General features: G+C 43.7%; 1 protein-coding gene and 1 long non-coding RNA gene across 2 annotated transcripts in view; one reads left to right on the forward strand and one right to left on the reverse strand.

Moving 5' to 3' along the window:
* DYM (dymeclin) overlaps positions 1-14,212 on the reverse strand; it is a 400,582-nt gene that overhangs the window by 186,032 nt on the left and 200,338 nt on the right. The window contains exon 12 of the mRNA XM_019518147.1: positions 13,605-13,699. Coding sequence (XP_019373692.1) covers positions 13,605-13,699 — 95 coding nt within the window. The remainder of the gene's footprint in view (positions 1-13,604; positions 13,700-14,212) is intronic.
* On the forward strand, positions 10,041-12,875 carry LOC109298020. The gene is made up of 3 exons (XR_002097496.1): positions 10,041-10,183; positions 10,459-10,463; positions 12,865-12,875. It is a non-coding gene; the product is annotated as an uncharacterized LOC109298020 (long non-coding RNA).

Here is a 14,212-nt window from a genome sequence, read left to right on the forward strand (position 1 = left end):
ATGATCACCAGGTCCCCCCTCAGCCTTCTCTTGTGAAGGCTGAACAGGTTCAGGTCCCGCAGTCTCTCATTGTAGGGTCTGTCCTGTTGTCCCCGGATCATGCAGGTGGCCCTCCTCTGGACCCTCTCAACGTTGTCCACATCCCTCCTGAAGTGCGGCGCCCAGAACTGGACACAGTACTCCAGCTGTGGCCTGACCAGTGTCGTGTAGAGGGGGAGGATCACCTCCTTGGCCCTACCTGAGATGCACCTGTGGATGTACAACAAGGTCCGGTTAGCCCTGCCAACTGTGACCTCGCATTGTCGGCCCATGTTCATCCTGGAGTCAATAATGACCAGGCGGGGGGTCGGACTTGAAGATCTACAAGGCCCCTTCCAACCCTACTTCTGATCCTATGACTCCAAGATCCCTTTCTGCCTCCGTGCTCTCAAGGAGGGAGTTTCCCATCTTATAAGTGTGCTGCTGGTTACTACTGCCCAAGTGTAGCACCCTGCACTTGTCAGTATTGCGCCAGAACTCAGTAGCACTGGCTTTCTCCATAACCTCATTTTTAGTTTAGCTTAAAGCACGCTGTAACAGGATCCACCTACCAGCTCTGCTGACTCTGCTTCTCTCTGTTCTCCCAGGGTGCTGCCCTGGTTCCCTCATCTGCTGTGCCTTGATGGGAGGTTACCCTCAGATCCAGCAGAATAAGCCTTGTGCCACATCCTACCCTGCTCATCATTATTGGGCCTCCTTGTTCTGGTCTGGTCTTGGTACTTAAGTTCTTGAGCAAGGCATTGCTCTTTATAACTAGCTCCAGCCAACTAGCTCTCTGTTTCTCACTCTGGAGCTGTCCTCTGTCTAGCATGTTCTCTGCTGGCTGTACTGCACCAGGCGCCAGGCCCTACCTGGCTTTGCGGGCCCTTGCCCCTCTGTGCAGCCTCTCTCAGGCTCTGGTTCTTCAGTCACCAGGGTACCTGCTCATGGCCTCCTACTTCCCTATAGCCACACCAATGCCCTGCGGGCCAATGGCCACACACAAACAAACTCCTCCAAACTAAAGTACTTAAATCTTTTCTGCGTCTCAGCGGACTCTCTCCCACTCTGAGCTGGCTCCCTCCAGCTCTCCTGGATACCTGCATTTTGCCTGTGGATTCCCTTCCACAGCCTCTGTTCCTCAGGGCTTCAACCTCCAGAGTTCATTTCTAGGCAGCCCTCTCTGGCTTAAGAGCCATGCGTGCTTATAGTACCGGGGCTCCAACCCTTCCATTGACATTTTCTCCCCAGCTGGCCTTGTATAAAATTCCTCATAAAATCAGCCTGCTCCCTTCTGAGACAGTCTGCTCAGCTGGACTTCAACTACTGCTTGGCTCCCTGGAGCAGCTGAGTGCAAGGCAGCCTGCTCATCCCACTGCTTACAGCTTTGTAGCTCCCATCTTTATCTCTCCTTGACTCCCTACTTTCTCACAGCTGGCCCCAAACTCCTGCCTGCAGCAGACCTATCTATTCTGCTCCTCTCTCAAAATAACAAGGGTTAGGCGCCCTGGTTACACATGTGTAATTAAAGGACTTGCTGTCAATTAATGCTGCTGTATTTACCAGAATTCATTCTCCTTCTCAAGAGTTTCCACTATGGAAATTTCTCCATTAAAGGATAAACTGAGAGATCCATACACCAAGGTTCACTAAACTCCCATTAGAATTTGAATCTGGGTTGTGACTGACTAAGCCCATGTTATTAATTTGTATTATAGTAGCAGCTAAAAGCCCGTTCACTGGGTGCCATTTAACTAGCTAGTAAAAAGAAAGAGTGCTTGTCCAGAAGAACTTAGCACTCGCAAGCTCCCGTGTCCTTAAACTGCAGGGATGCTGGGCATCTCTTACAAATCGCCCGCAGAGAGCAAGGCCACTGGGACAATAGTGCAGGAATGCCCATTCTCATGTTCTAATAAGGATGCAGAAGTATTACATAACTCTGCTTCCTGGCATCTTCCTGAGACTGTGAAGTTTAAAATTCCACATAAAATGACTATTAAAAAATGAAGGCTTATATTTTTTTAACTATAAATGTTTTTCCTCAAAATTATGAATGAAAATATCAGAGTATCATGTCCTGAATTCAACAGAAGTACAAGGAAAATTTACTTAAAAAATATTCTGTCTCCAACTTGATGGAATTAATTTCCACTATGAACAGTTCTATGAGCTATTGCAGCCCAAACGCAGCTTACGAGGTTTTAAACATGGCGTCTTCACTCACCCATACTTGCCTGCTAAGCTCCTCCATTACCCTCAGTGCTTCAGTGGTGACTGGTATTAATCGGCATTTTTATATGTTACTGGGGTACAGGGAGGAGGAGGCACTTTAATCAGAGTGGCTCCAAAAGCCACTTTAATTAAAGCACCTTCAAAGTTTTGTGTATTAATGTCCAACCTTTAGATAAAGTGAATGAGCTTCAGTTACAGCACCACAGCCCCGCTGCCTTTTTGAAGCATGGGGACACTGATACACGAGGTGCAGAGGCTGGCTGGAGCATGCTAATTAACACACTCCAGCAGTCTTGAGTTTGCTCTGATGTGTTGTAATTACAATGCATCAGAGCAACCTTCCTGCATGTCTACAGGCACCCTTTAAGTTTTACCTTCCATTATAAACAAAAGAATCCAAAATCAAGAGCTATTGCTAAGTTTTTTAATTTAGCTTTTTCATCAAGAGAACTAGAAAAAAGAACAGTTTTGCCTCAAACATTTATGCAGTAATAAAGTTTTTCCCTTTTGAGTTCTTCTTGAGAAGCAAGTTTGACTGTGAGTAGTTCTATTTCACACATTTTTGCCTTAGTGTCTACTGCTATGCCTATACAAAATAGGAAGAGACATCTTGAAAAGCTTCACTTTAGCATGGTGACCAAAGGAACAAAAATAAGAAGCAGGAAAACTAGAATGCTCTCACTGGTGAAAGCAGGATGGTGCAGCAATTTGTTTGCTCCCTATGTGAGCAGCCTAAAGAGTGCCGAGTTCGTAATTATGACTCGGACATATCACTGTTAGGAAACTTCATTAAGCAATCTCAGAGGTCTAATCTCCCACTACAGTTTCACGCTAATAATTCCAGGATTTTAATTTCACCATGACCTCTGATAAACAGCCTACATACTAGCAGGTAAATGAGAGAACCAACATTCAGTTTTAACAGTATAAAAAATGTAAGATGCTAGCAATAACAAAGGAAAAAGATGTTTTAAAAATACAGATCATAGCCAGTAGGTATTCTTTTAACCACTTATTTACATTTTGCAGCTAGAACTCTGATATGTTTGTTCACACGTATTAGGAACATCATTCAAGAAAGGCACTGAAACAAAGAATCAGATTCTGTATCTTTTATATGACTGTACAAAATGTTTTATTCTAAGAGAGCAACTACGGGTTCATAGGACTCAATATTATAAAATAGGTAGTAAGATTCATCTATGGTCTTATCTTTAAACTTTCACAGAGGAAAAAGGTCAAGTCCCAAGTCAAAAGAAGAGTGTTATGAAAAATCTTTCTTTTTAGTTGGTTCAAATTATTTTTCACTCCTTGTAAGTACTGAAAAGTCAAGGGTAGCCAACCTGCAGCGGATGTACCACAAGTGGCGCAAGCACCCTTTGTGTGCAGCACACAGAAAATAAGGAAAGGGACTGGTACTGAAATAGAAGAAGTGACCACTGATGATCCTGAAAACAGGACATTTTCTATCCTACTGCAGCAATCAAAGTTCTTGCCTTTCTGAAACATTTTCAGCATCATCCAGGAGCCATCTCTTTTTTCCACATGTCAAAAAGAGCCCATAGCAATCAACTCAGAAGCAAATACTTCAATCTGAAATTTCAATCTTCTTTTATCCTAAGCAATACTGTATTCAATACAGCATAAAATGTATAGTTTGAAGAAATAATTGAAGCACTTCATTTTTCAGAGATATTTAAACTCTAAGGCTAACCAACAGATGCTGCCAGTGGAAAAAATGAGGGGAAAAATTAAAGAATGAAAAGAATCAACCCTAGTGTTAAGGTAAGATGGACAGCTAAAGATTGGAAATTGCAAAAATAGCAGCAAGCATTCATACCAGGAAAAGCATGTTTCTGCAAAATGCTATTGAGCATACACCTGTAAAGAAAACTACAGAATGGTTTGTCTAAGTTCCTTATGATACCATTCAAAAATATCGAGAAAAAAAGAAAAAGAATATTTTTCAATTACTTGGTCAAAATAAAAGTGAAAAGATGAGAAAGCTTTCCAAGTGCAAATGTCCTATACTATTCAAACACTGGCACCCAGCACACTGCACCACTCTTTCAAGTAGAAGTCACATTAAGAAGTTCATGACACGTTGCTTGAACATTAAGTAATTCAGAAGTCGGAGCCCAGGATGAGACTTGAGAAAGTTTCCCGTCACCACCAGCAGCTTTATGGTTGACTGATGGCAGAGAAGGTCATTTTGCCAATGTCACTCAGTGAAACTCTCAAGACAACTCTCCAGATCCTCAGGAAACACCTTTGGATTTCCTTGCATCAAACAAATCACTGGCATAGGCACAGCTGACTATACTCGAGTGGGCAAAGACGACCCATGGGCTGGTTCCGGTCTGCCAACTGTTTGCATCCAGCTCATGGGCTGTCAGCTGCAAAGTCACAGGATCGGGCCTTCATGGAGCTGGTAGCTCTGGCTGCTGTCATGCTGGGCTGATGGGCACAATCTGGCCCCATACACAGCTTACGCCAGCCCCCGTCCCATGCGCGGGAAGTAGCACTTGGTGTGCACCGGCATCAGCTGTAGATGCTGCTGGCAGGTTCCTGGGAATTCCCAGGCCTGCAGGGCAGCAGCAGCATGGAGGAGCCACAGACCAGCCCCAAAGTGGGCTCCACGGGTCCACAGACAGAAGGGTCCTGGCAGCAGTGAGCATGCCTGCTGCTGGGTCCTGCTTTTTGCCAGTGCCCAGCACCAGCCCCCACCACTCATCATGGGCAAGGCTGCCTCTCTCTGGCTCCCTCTCCCATCCCCCCAAACCTGCCCCCACAGCACATCCCCTCAGCTTACACCAGCTCCTGGCCTGTGTATCAGGCAAACACTGGCATCAACTGTGGACGCAACCAGCAGGCTCCTGCTAGGGATCAGAGAGTCTGCCCAAGCCCCTCCTCAGGGTAAAAGGGCAGGCTGGAAGCTGAACCTATCATCCATGCCCACACCGGATCCCCATTGCCTGTGGCCCCATCCCATATAGGGAGGTTTGGTAAGCTGCTGCGGGGGGGGTGCTGACCTGTCTTGTGACAGCTTCCCAGAACTTTCTATGAGGTCCGTAGGCCCAAATAATTGCCCACCCCCACTCTATATCACTACCACCCGGGCAAAACCAGGATGGGATGCAATTTAACTCCAGCATGTTACAGTCTACTTTGGTGATCCAAATTGTGGAAGTTGAGAATTGCCTAATTACTGCTAACCTAGAGTCACTATCACCTTGGACTTTTCGCCTGACAATATAATTCTCATGGATGTAAATTGTTCAAGCTATGCCCATCCCCCTTCCTGCCTTCTATTTACAGCACTGACTTTCTCAGCTAAGTTAAAACATTCCTTTGATTTTATACATATGCGAGAGGAAAACGCCCTTTTATATTTCACTCTGAAGTTCCCAATTTCTCTCATTAACACAGATTGGCAGAGCCAGTACAGCTCTCTACTGGTACAAGCAGGTGGGAGTGTGTAGGCGAAGCGATAGGGTGGGAGAGTGCAAGGAATGATGGATACTGCTTCTAGAGCTCTGTAAATTAATTAGCAAGTGTGTGCGTGGGTTCAATTAAAGAAGTGTCTGACAACCTCTAGTGGCATGTGTGCACTTAGGAGACAGCATATAGGACAAAACACTTATCCTATAATACTCTGTCTGTATGCTTGCTGTTAATGATCATATTCTTCCTTTTGTGACAATTCAGTACAGTGCAACATAGGTTAGGGAGGTTAAAATCCAGGTATTCAAATTTAAACTTTTTACATGTACACACCCTGGCTAACAAACGATTGAAAACAGCCTTCAGGTAGTAGTCAAAACTGCTCTGAAGCATGCCAATGAGATTGTGGCCAGATGAGCTGTGGTCTTTAAGTGACCCACATTATACTAATAATGCAGTAATACACTCACTGAGTTTGCAATTTTAGTATCTAATAACTGTACACAGAATAAGGGAGGATAAATACATTTGAAACTACAGGCCTCAGTAAACTAAGCAAACAAAGGCTCCCCTGGCTGCGGTTATGTAGTAGCCACACAGCTGATTGTCTTGTCGCCTAGCTACTACAAGGCTGGTTTGAGCAGTTCAGGCAGTTACCTGACAATAATGACACCCACGCTTTTTTTTTTTTTTTTTAAAACAAAGTACCGTATCATTCCAGATACGACAGTTGTCAGCACCCTACAAATTCATGAGAGGTGGATAGGAGACGTTATCCCTATCCCACTGCAAAAATAGTCTCTGTAGAACTAATAGCAACCTGTAAACAAAAAGACTGGAATAATAAAAATGGGAAAGGCTGCACATGCACACACATCTCCTGAAGAGGATGTAGCTTGTATTGGATGAATGCCTCTGATTTTATTATCATGCATCTATTTCATCAAATTTTATTTCCAGCAGCTGCATGTGATGAAAAAGATTTACACAAATCAGTCAATTTACGCCTGCAGGAATGAGATGTAAATTATCCAATATTATCAAGTTATATTTATTGGGACCTTAGGCAAACTACCCTGGACATTCTCAGTCAGTATTTAATGGAGAATAGTCTTCAAAATTTAAAACAATTAGAAGTATCTACTCAGAAGATGATTAAGAAAAAGCTTGCACGGAAAGTAAATTAGTTCTCACATTAAGGAAAAATTATTACAGAATCTGCCAAAACAAACTATGACCATGCTTGCTTGCATGTCTAAGCAGATTTTAAGTCAAGTTGTCTATAGCTACTATGTTTTAAATCCAATATTTTAAAATATATGTTTAGCGGCATAGCCCTGTCTCCCTTCTCTCCTTGGCCCCTCATAGCATAAGCATTTTTATTATTTATACCATAGCTTATTTCCGCTCACAGAGATGCTTGTACTCTGGTGATGGGTTCAGAATAAGAACCTAAATATAAATATCACTCTGTTTTCTTACAATTTGGTAACATGGAGCAGTTTGAGCCCATCAGTGCTGAAACAGGAAGTTTAATCACAGTGGCTAAAAACAACTGTATGCCCATCTGCTCTTTTCCTACCCACACAAAGCCAATACCCACTCAAATAACTCACTGTTCTCGTATACACTTGCTCCCACTATTGCTCTTGGTGGGTGATATTTTAGATCAGCGCAGGGCAACATTTTGGCAAGCATGCCACAAATTAGCCCTGCACCTTCCTCAAGCACCACCCTAATCTCCTACCCCTGCTTTATCTGCTACTCGGCTTTCTACTTCTTTCCCTGTCCTCCCTGCCCAGTCTGCTTTGTATCCTGCCCTATCTGCCATGCTACTGCCCATCTCCTCTCCCATCTGCCACATGCCACACAGAGGCTGCCTGTGCCAGCAGTGCTGTAGGTTAGCCACGCCTGTTCTAGATAATAAGAATGACTTTCTTCGTAAAACTAAAAAAAAAAATCTGTTTAAAAACCTTCCTTCATGACAGTTTGGCTCCCTGAAGAGTCATTGCTGTTTGCTGCTACAGTGCTTGTAGCAGTTTCTCAGCTACCTATTGTGGTCAAACCTACTTTTCAGCAGTCTGTAATATTTTGAATCACAGGATATACCTTTCATATCTATCTGGGCTACAAGAGTTAAGTATAATTCAGCACCTCAACCTGCCCAGGATGTTACGCTGTATTTTATACTTGATTTAAAATTTCAGCTATTTTCATTGCCTCTTCTCTTATTATGTAGTAACAGCAATGTTTATACAGGGGCAATGGTTTAAAACACTAATTTAGAACAGACTATGTAAAAAAAAAAGCAGGACATTATTCCTGTTACCCTTTTGTCTTTACTTCCTATTCTCCAATTGTTTCATGGATTCATAGATTGCAGAGTCGGAAGGGACCACAAATGATCATCGTGTCCGACCCCCAGCCCCTGTCAGAACGACCCCAGCCAGGTGTCTATCTAGCCTCCTCTTGAAGACTTCCAAGTTAGGTAATAGTACCACCTCTATTAGAGGCCCATTCCAGATTCTGGCCAGACCTACTGTGAAAAATGTCTCCCTTATGTCTAACCTGAATCTACTCTCCACTAGTATGTACCCATTATTCCTAGTTACTCCTAGGGGTGCCCTAGTAAATAGCGCATCACCAATACCCTGTTGTCCTCTCTTGATAAACTGATAGACGGCTACAAGGTCTCCCCCTCAGATGTTTTGTGAAGGCCGAAGAGATCCAGATCTCTCAACCTTCCCTTGTAGGGTCTTGCACGGAGGCCACTAATCATATGAATGGCCCTCCTCTGGACCCTTGCTAGATTCTCCGTATCCCTCTTGAAGTGCAGCCCCAAAACTGGACACAGTACTCCAACTACGGCCTGACCAGTGCCGCATAGAGGGGGAGCATCGCCTCCCTCAATCTGTTGGTCATGCATCTGCTAATGCACGATAAGGTGCGACTGGCTTTGTTGATGGCTTCGTTACACTGCTGGTTCATGTTTATCTTGGAGTCAGCTATGACTCCAAGGTCCCTTCCAGCCGCCAAGCTGCTGAGGAGAACATCCCCCAACCTGTAGGTGTGCTGGGGATTCCTCCTCCCTAGGTGGAGTACCTTACGTTTATCTTTGTTGAACTGCATCCTATTTCGTTCTGCCCACTGATCCAACCTGTCCAGATCAGCCTGTATCTGCTCCCTGCCCTCCGGTGTGTTAACTTTGCCCCATAACTTGGTGTCATCTGTGAACTTGGAGAGGGTGCTCTCCACACCCTCGTCCAAATCGCTGATGAAGATATTAAATAACACCGGTCCAAGGACCAAACCCTGCGGGACACCACTGCCCACCTCCTTCCAGGCCAAAAACAACCCATCTACCATCACTCTCTGGATGCGGTCCCTAAGCCAGTTGGCCACCCACGTGACTGTGTAAGCCTCCACTCCACAGCCTGCTAGCTTCCTTAAGAGAATAGGATGCAAAACTGTATCGAAGGCCAGGTGGATGACATCAGCCTTAGCTCCAGCATCAAGGCAGTGTGTGACCTGGTCGTAAAAGGCTATAAGGTTTGTCAGGCAGGATCTACCTATGATGAACCCATGCTGGTTTCCTTTCAGCATCATTTCCCCCGCTGGGCTTTCATGAATGCGCTCTTTAATGATTTTTTCCAGCTTTTTCCCAAGGATACAGGTAAGACTGACTGGTCTAAAGTTACCTGGCTGATCCCTTCTCCCCTTCTTAAAAATAGACACCACGTTGACCCTTTTCCAGTCTTCAGGGACCTGGCCGGAGCACCATGAGTGCTCAAACAGCCGTGCCAGTGGCTCAGCTATGACACTAGCCAATTCCTTCAGCACCCATGGATAGAGGTCATCCGGGCCTGCTGACTTGTACCCAAATGATGGTCACTATCTCCCAGGTTACTGTGCACTCACAGGTTACCCACAAGATCATCCCCTGTTGCTAAGACCAGGTCTAGCAAGGCATTACCCCTGGTGGGACTGGACACCTCCCGGGTTAGATGGAGGTCCTGCATGCAGTTTAAGAACCTACGTGAGCGGTTTGTTTTGGCCGTCTGCTCCTCCCAGCAGATGTCCGGGTAATTTAGGTCCCCCATGACCACTGCCTCTCTTGCCTGAACAGCCTCTGAGAGCTGCTTGGAGAATACCAGGTCTAGCTCATCATCCTGATGAGGAGGTCTGTAGTAGACCCCCACTACCAAGTCATTTTCCCCTGGACCCCCCTCCATCCTGAACCACAATACCTCGGTATTCCCCTCCTCTACCCCCGCCTTGACAATGGAAGTTGTGTACTGCTCCCTAACAGAGAGCTACACCCCCACCTTTTACCCACACCATCTTGTCTACACAATCTGTACCCCTCAATACCTACCGCCCAGTCATGAGTAGATCCCACCATGTTTCTGTTAAGCTGACTAGGTCATACTGGGTGCTAGCAAATAAGAATGTGAGCTCCTCCCGCTTATTCCCCATGCTCCTGGCATTTGTGTTAGGACACGTTAGTCCCCAGCGGGTGCTCGTGGTGCCCCTTTGCCTTGATGTCTAGAATTGTTGCTCACACTCATTTGTTGCATCTTGTCTCGCACTGTTGCAATAAACTTGTCCTCTTAAACTTTCTATCTAGTAAGTGTGGCCCCAAACCTGATGGCACCTCAACAGGATTGAAAGTAACCATCTCCTCCCCTTCAAAAGCTTTTGAATTTAGTGGCAGTTGTAGTTGAACAATTTTCTGCTTGGTACCAAAGATCACCGACATTCCAGGTATAGTCCTGCAATTTTTACTCAGATAAAGCTCTCACTGAAGCCAAAGTACTTGTGAACTTGTTGCTGTTGCTTACATCACCATTGAGCCAAGGAGACCCACCACATGAGATGCTGTACAAATGGAGAAAAATGGCTTATGCTCTTTTTAAAAAGCAAATGTTTTCTCCATTGTCTACATTACCTTCTTTGATATCTCTAACTCCTCCATTTTTATTTCTGCATAAAACAGTACCGGGCACAGTATTTAAAATGTGGTTTTAACTGTATGGACTTCATACAAGACTAGTCTGTGACATACAGCTTGATATGCTTCATCTAAACATGACAAAAAACTTGCTGTTTTCTGAATTAAGCAAAACAAATCCAAACACACATTCTCTGTAGCCATCCAAGAGGAACAAGACACTTCAATATTTGTATCATATCTCCCAGATAAGAATATGGAATAATTATCCTTCACAAATAAAAGCAAGTAAATATATCACAGGCAGTATCAGTATACAGGTTTCCCTCACCAACCACAGGGGTTAGGTTCCCCAAAGTTTCCATGGTTGGCAAAACCGGCAGGGCTGGGGGAGCAGGGCTGTGGGTGAGAGGCACCGGCAAGGCTTGGGGGTGGGGTGGGGGGCGGGGAGTGAGAGGCACCAGCAGGGCTATTGGGGCATGGTGGGGTATTTTCCAAATGTACTCCCCCCTTCTCTGAAGCATGGATACTCAAAACCATGGTTGGCAAACCCGAGGTTGGCAAGGGAAACCTATACATGACAAAATAGATGAAGATGAAACACAACCCCCCACCTCCCACTTCATAGTTTATTGTCAATCAGCAACAACTCAAGAGGATTTAATTGTGTTGCATGTCCTTGCCTGGGTCTTGAAATGAGATTTAAGAAACATCATCAGGGAGGCAATCTGCCTCAGAGATGCTGTTCCAGATGGTGAGGACAGCCTGTGAGAAGGATCCAGTGCCCACTAAGGAAAAGGTTTTCACAAACAGGGGAAGCATTAATTGGCTATAATGTAGCAAAAGCATTTTAAAATGAAGGGTGTAAAAAAAGAAGCAGCTAGAGGATAGAAAGGGATGACTGCCCCAGCTAGAAGCATAGGAAAGCCAGTTCTAGGGAGAATTTTGAAGCATGAAGAAGTTCATTAACAACATATTCTGAAAAGCATTACAAGCCACAAAAAATTCTGAGGATTAAATATATACCCTCTACCAAAGGCATCTGTGAGTAACAGTACTGTTTGACACCTGCAAATTTTGACTTAGATCCTCTGGAGGAAACATACTGGTAAGTGTGAATGGTGGGCACCCTTAAAGAGACCAGGAATTGAGAAATGAGTAAGAATGACAGCAAGGGAGCTATTTAAGACTGCTTCACATATAGGTGACAGACTGAGTTTCAGACATGATAGACACTGGAAGTAAGGCCATTCAAAATGCAAAGTGGATACCTATTTTAGGCTGTTATCACTGGGTATGAAAGAAAGACTGGTGTCAAGCATGGAGATGATGGTGGAAGGTATTTTCATCAGTAAGGGATTCAAACAGCATCACAGAGCTATTTAACATAAAGGACAATATAGGTGCAAGATCAAATGGATAGAAACTGATTGTGAACCAACTCTGGAGACAATATATACACATTAGAAATGTGATGTTCTGAAATGATCTTCCAGGCAAAATGGTGGGGCAGGGAGCCTGCATTCCTTCAAGATGAAAGTCATAAAAGTATAGGATAAGTGACAGCACATCCAGCATCCCCGCGAGAGGCTGAAAGGGAAGTTGGCTTCTGGGTGGGTTACCTGTATAAGGGAGGTGCTCCTAGCAGCTCCCATGTAGGCTGATAGATCTGGCTTACATGCATAGGGTCAACCTGACTGCCAGATATGGGGTTAGGAAGGAGTTTTTTCCATAATCATATTGATAAGAGCTCTTAAGGGGATTTTCTTTTTAGTGTCAGTGTTGTTTTGATTTTTTGTCTTTTTTTGTAGGGGGAAGGTTTGCCTTCTCCTGTAGTACAGCAGTGGTCCCCTTCCTGAGATCATTTGAGTATCCCTGACCTAATATACTGAATTCCTTTACATGGCACTGTTGCTGCCTTCTCTCTTGCTCTCTTTTTATAATACTTTCTTTTTTTACCAGGTGTTTTGTGGCTATGATGTGGTGTGCAAGAGAGGCCAGAATGGATGCTGTTGTAGACAAACGGTTACATGCAAACTCAAAGGACTATACACGATGGCTCAGTAGGCCTCTTCCAGTCCTACTGCAAAAGAATAAAGCACTTCAAAAACAGGAGAGGCCTAAGAAATCAACCCCTTGGAACCATTATTTAAAGGAAATACCTATTTTCATAAATATGAATTTTTACAAACTATACTCCTGCATACTTGTTAAGTAAGGACATTTTTGTGTGCATAAAGTCTATATTTAATAAGCATTATAATTTTGCCCCCTGCTAGCAAAACTGTACTGTACAGGACATATTTATTTTCTTTTGAGCACCAAGTTGGATTAGCTGCTAAAATAAACAGGTGTCCTATACTGTTGCTTACCCTTATACCTCTCTCTCTCGCTGTTATGTGGTGAACTCTGAAGATTATCTTTCCCATCTTCTATATCTAGGATTTTATGAAAACTGTGACCCTTTTAACAGCATATGAGCTAACTCGTTACTCAAAAGGCTGATATTTTAAACTTTTAAATAAGGTAAGTAAATGTAACAGCTTTAATAAGACCTCATGCAAAGAAGAGACTACATTTCGTCAAACTTAAAAAACAGGTCCTTTGTCATCCAGGCAAGCAGAAATATACCCAAACTGAAAGCAGCATTCTGGAAAATAATTGCCCGTTGCACGTTTGTAATAACAGAACAAGAGACAAAAATAAAGTAATACAGACAATCACTTTAAAAGCAACTCCTACAGCTGTTCTATGAAGAACATAAAAAGTCAGAAGATTCATATTTTCACTTATTTGAAACTGAGCCACAACTTCGTGAGGGAAAGTAAAAGTCCAATTTAATTCCAATTTCAGTTATCTATTTTAATTATATGTATTGAGCCACAGAAAATTCAGGTCCTTTTCCTTCTGAACTTAGGCACAGGCTAATTTAAATATTTTTTCAAAGGCTCATATTTACCTGATGATTCTCTGAGCAGCATACTGATGAAGTGAACGGAACTGTGCTGACATATTTGCTAAGGCTGCCAGACAATTTGTATGAAGGTATTTGTCCTGTTGGAAAAAGAGGGGAAAAATGCCATGAAACCATTCTTATCAGATACACTGAGACTAGTCATACAAAACCATTCAAAGGATTGAAGCTTCCACTGCTTAAGAAAGGTGGTCTTCTGCTAGAGTGGACCTGCACTGTGTATATTTAGGAACGTTTAAAAGATTGATTAAGGCGTGTGTTCACCAAATAAGGCTGGTCTCTTGTACAGGTTCCACAGTATGCATCTGTACTGATATTTTAAAATATCACAGATGATGCATGGTGAGATGGGAAGCAAAACTGATAGAAGTCAGAGGAAAACTACTGTTATCGTCTTTTATTTCTTTCCTTTCCTCTGTCCAATTCTGCACTCTTAGGACAGAGACAGACATTCAAAAAGCCTGAGCCTGAATTGATTCAATCTTTGCAGGTTAGTCTAACCTGGCTAGGTTGAACTGCTTTGTAACCACACAGACATCCCCTCTGGACCGAGAAAATGCACTAAAGCAGTGGCTTTGTTAAAGAAATCCACA

Source organism: Gavialis gangeticus, unplaced genomic scaffold, assembly GCF_001723915.1.
Source record: "Gavialis gangeticus isolate Ggan-Ray unplaced genomic scaffold, GavGan_comp1, whole genome shotgun sequence".
Taxonomy (NCBI): domain Eukaryota; kingdom Metazoa; phylum Chordata; order Crocodylia; family Gavialidae; genus Gavialis; species Gavialis gangeticus.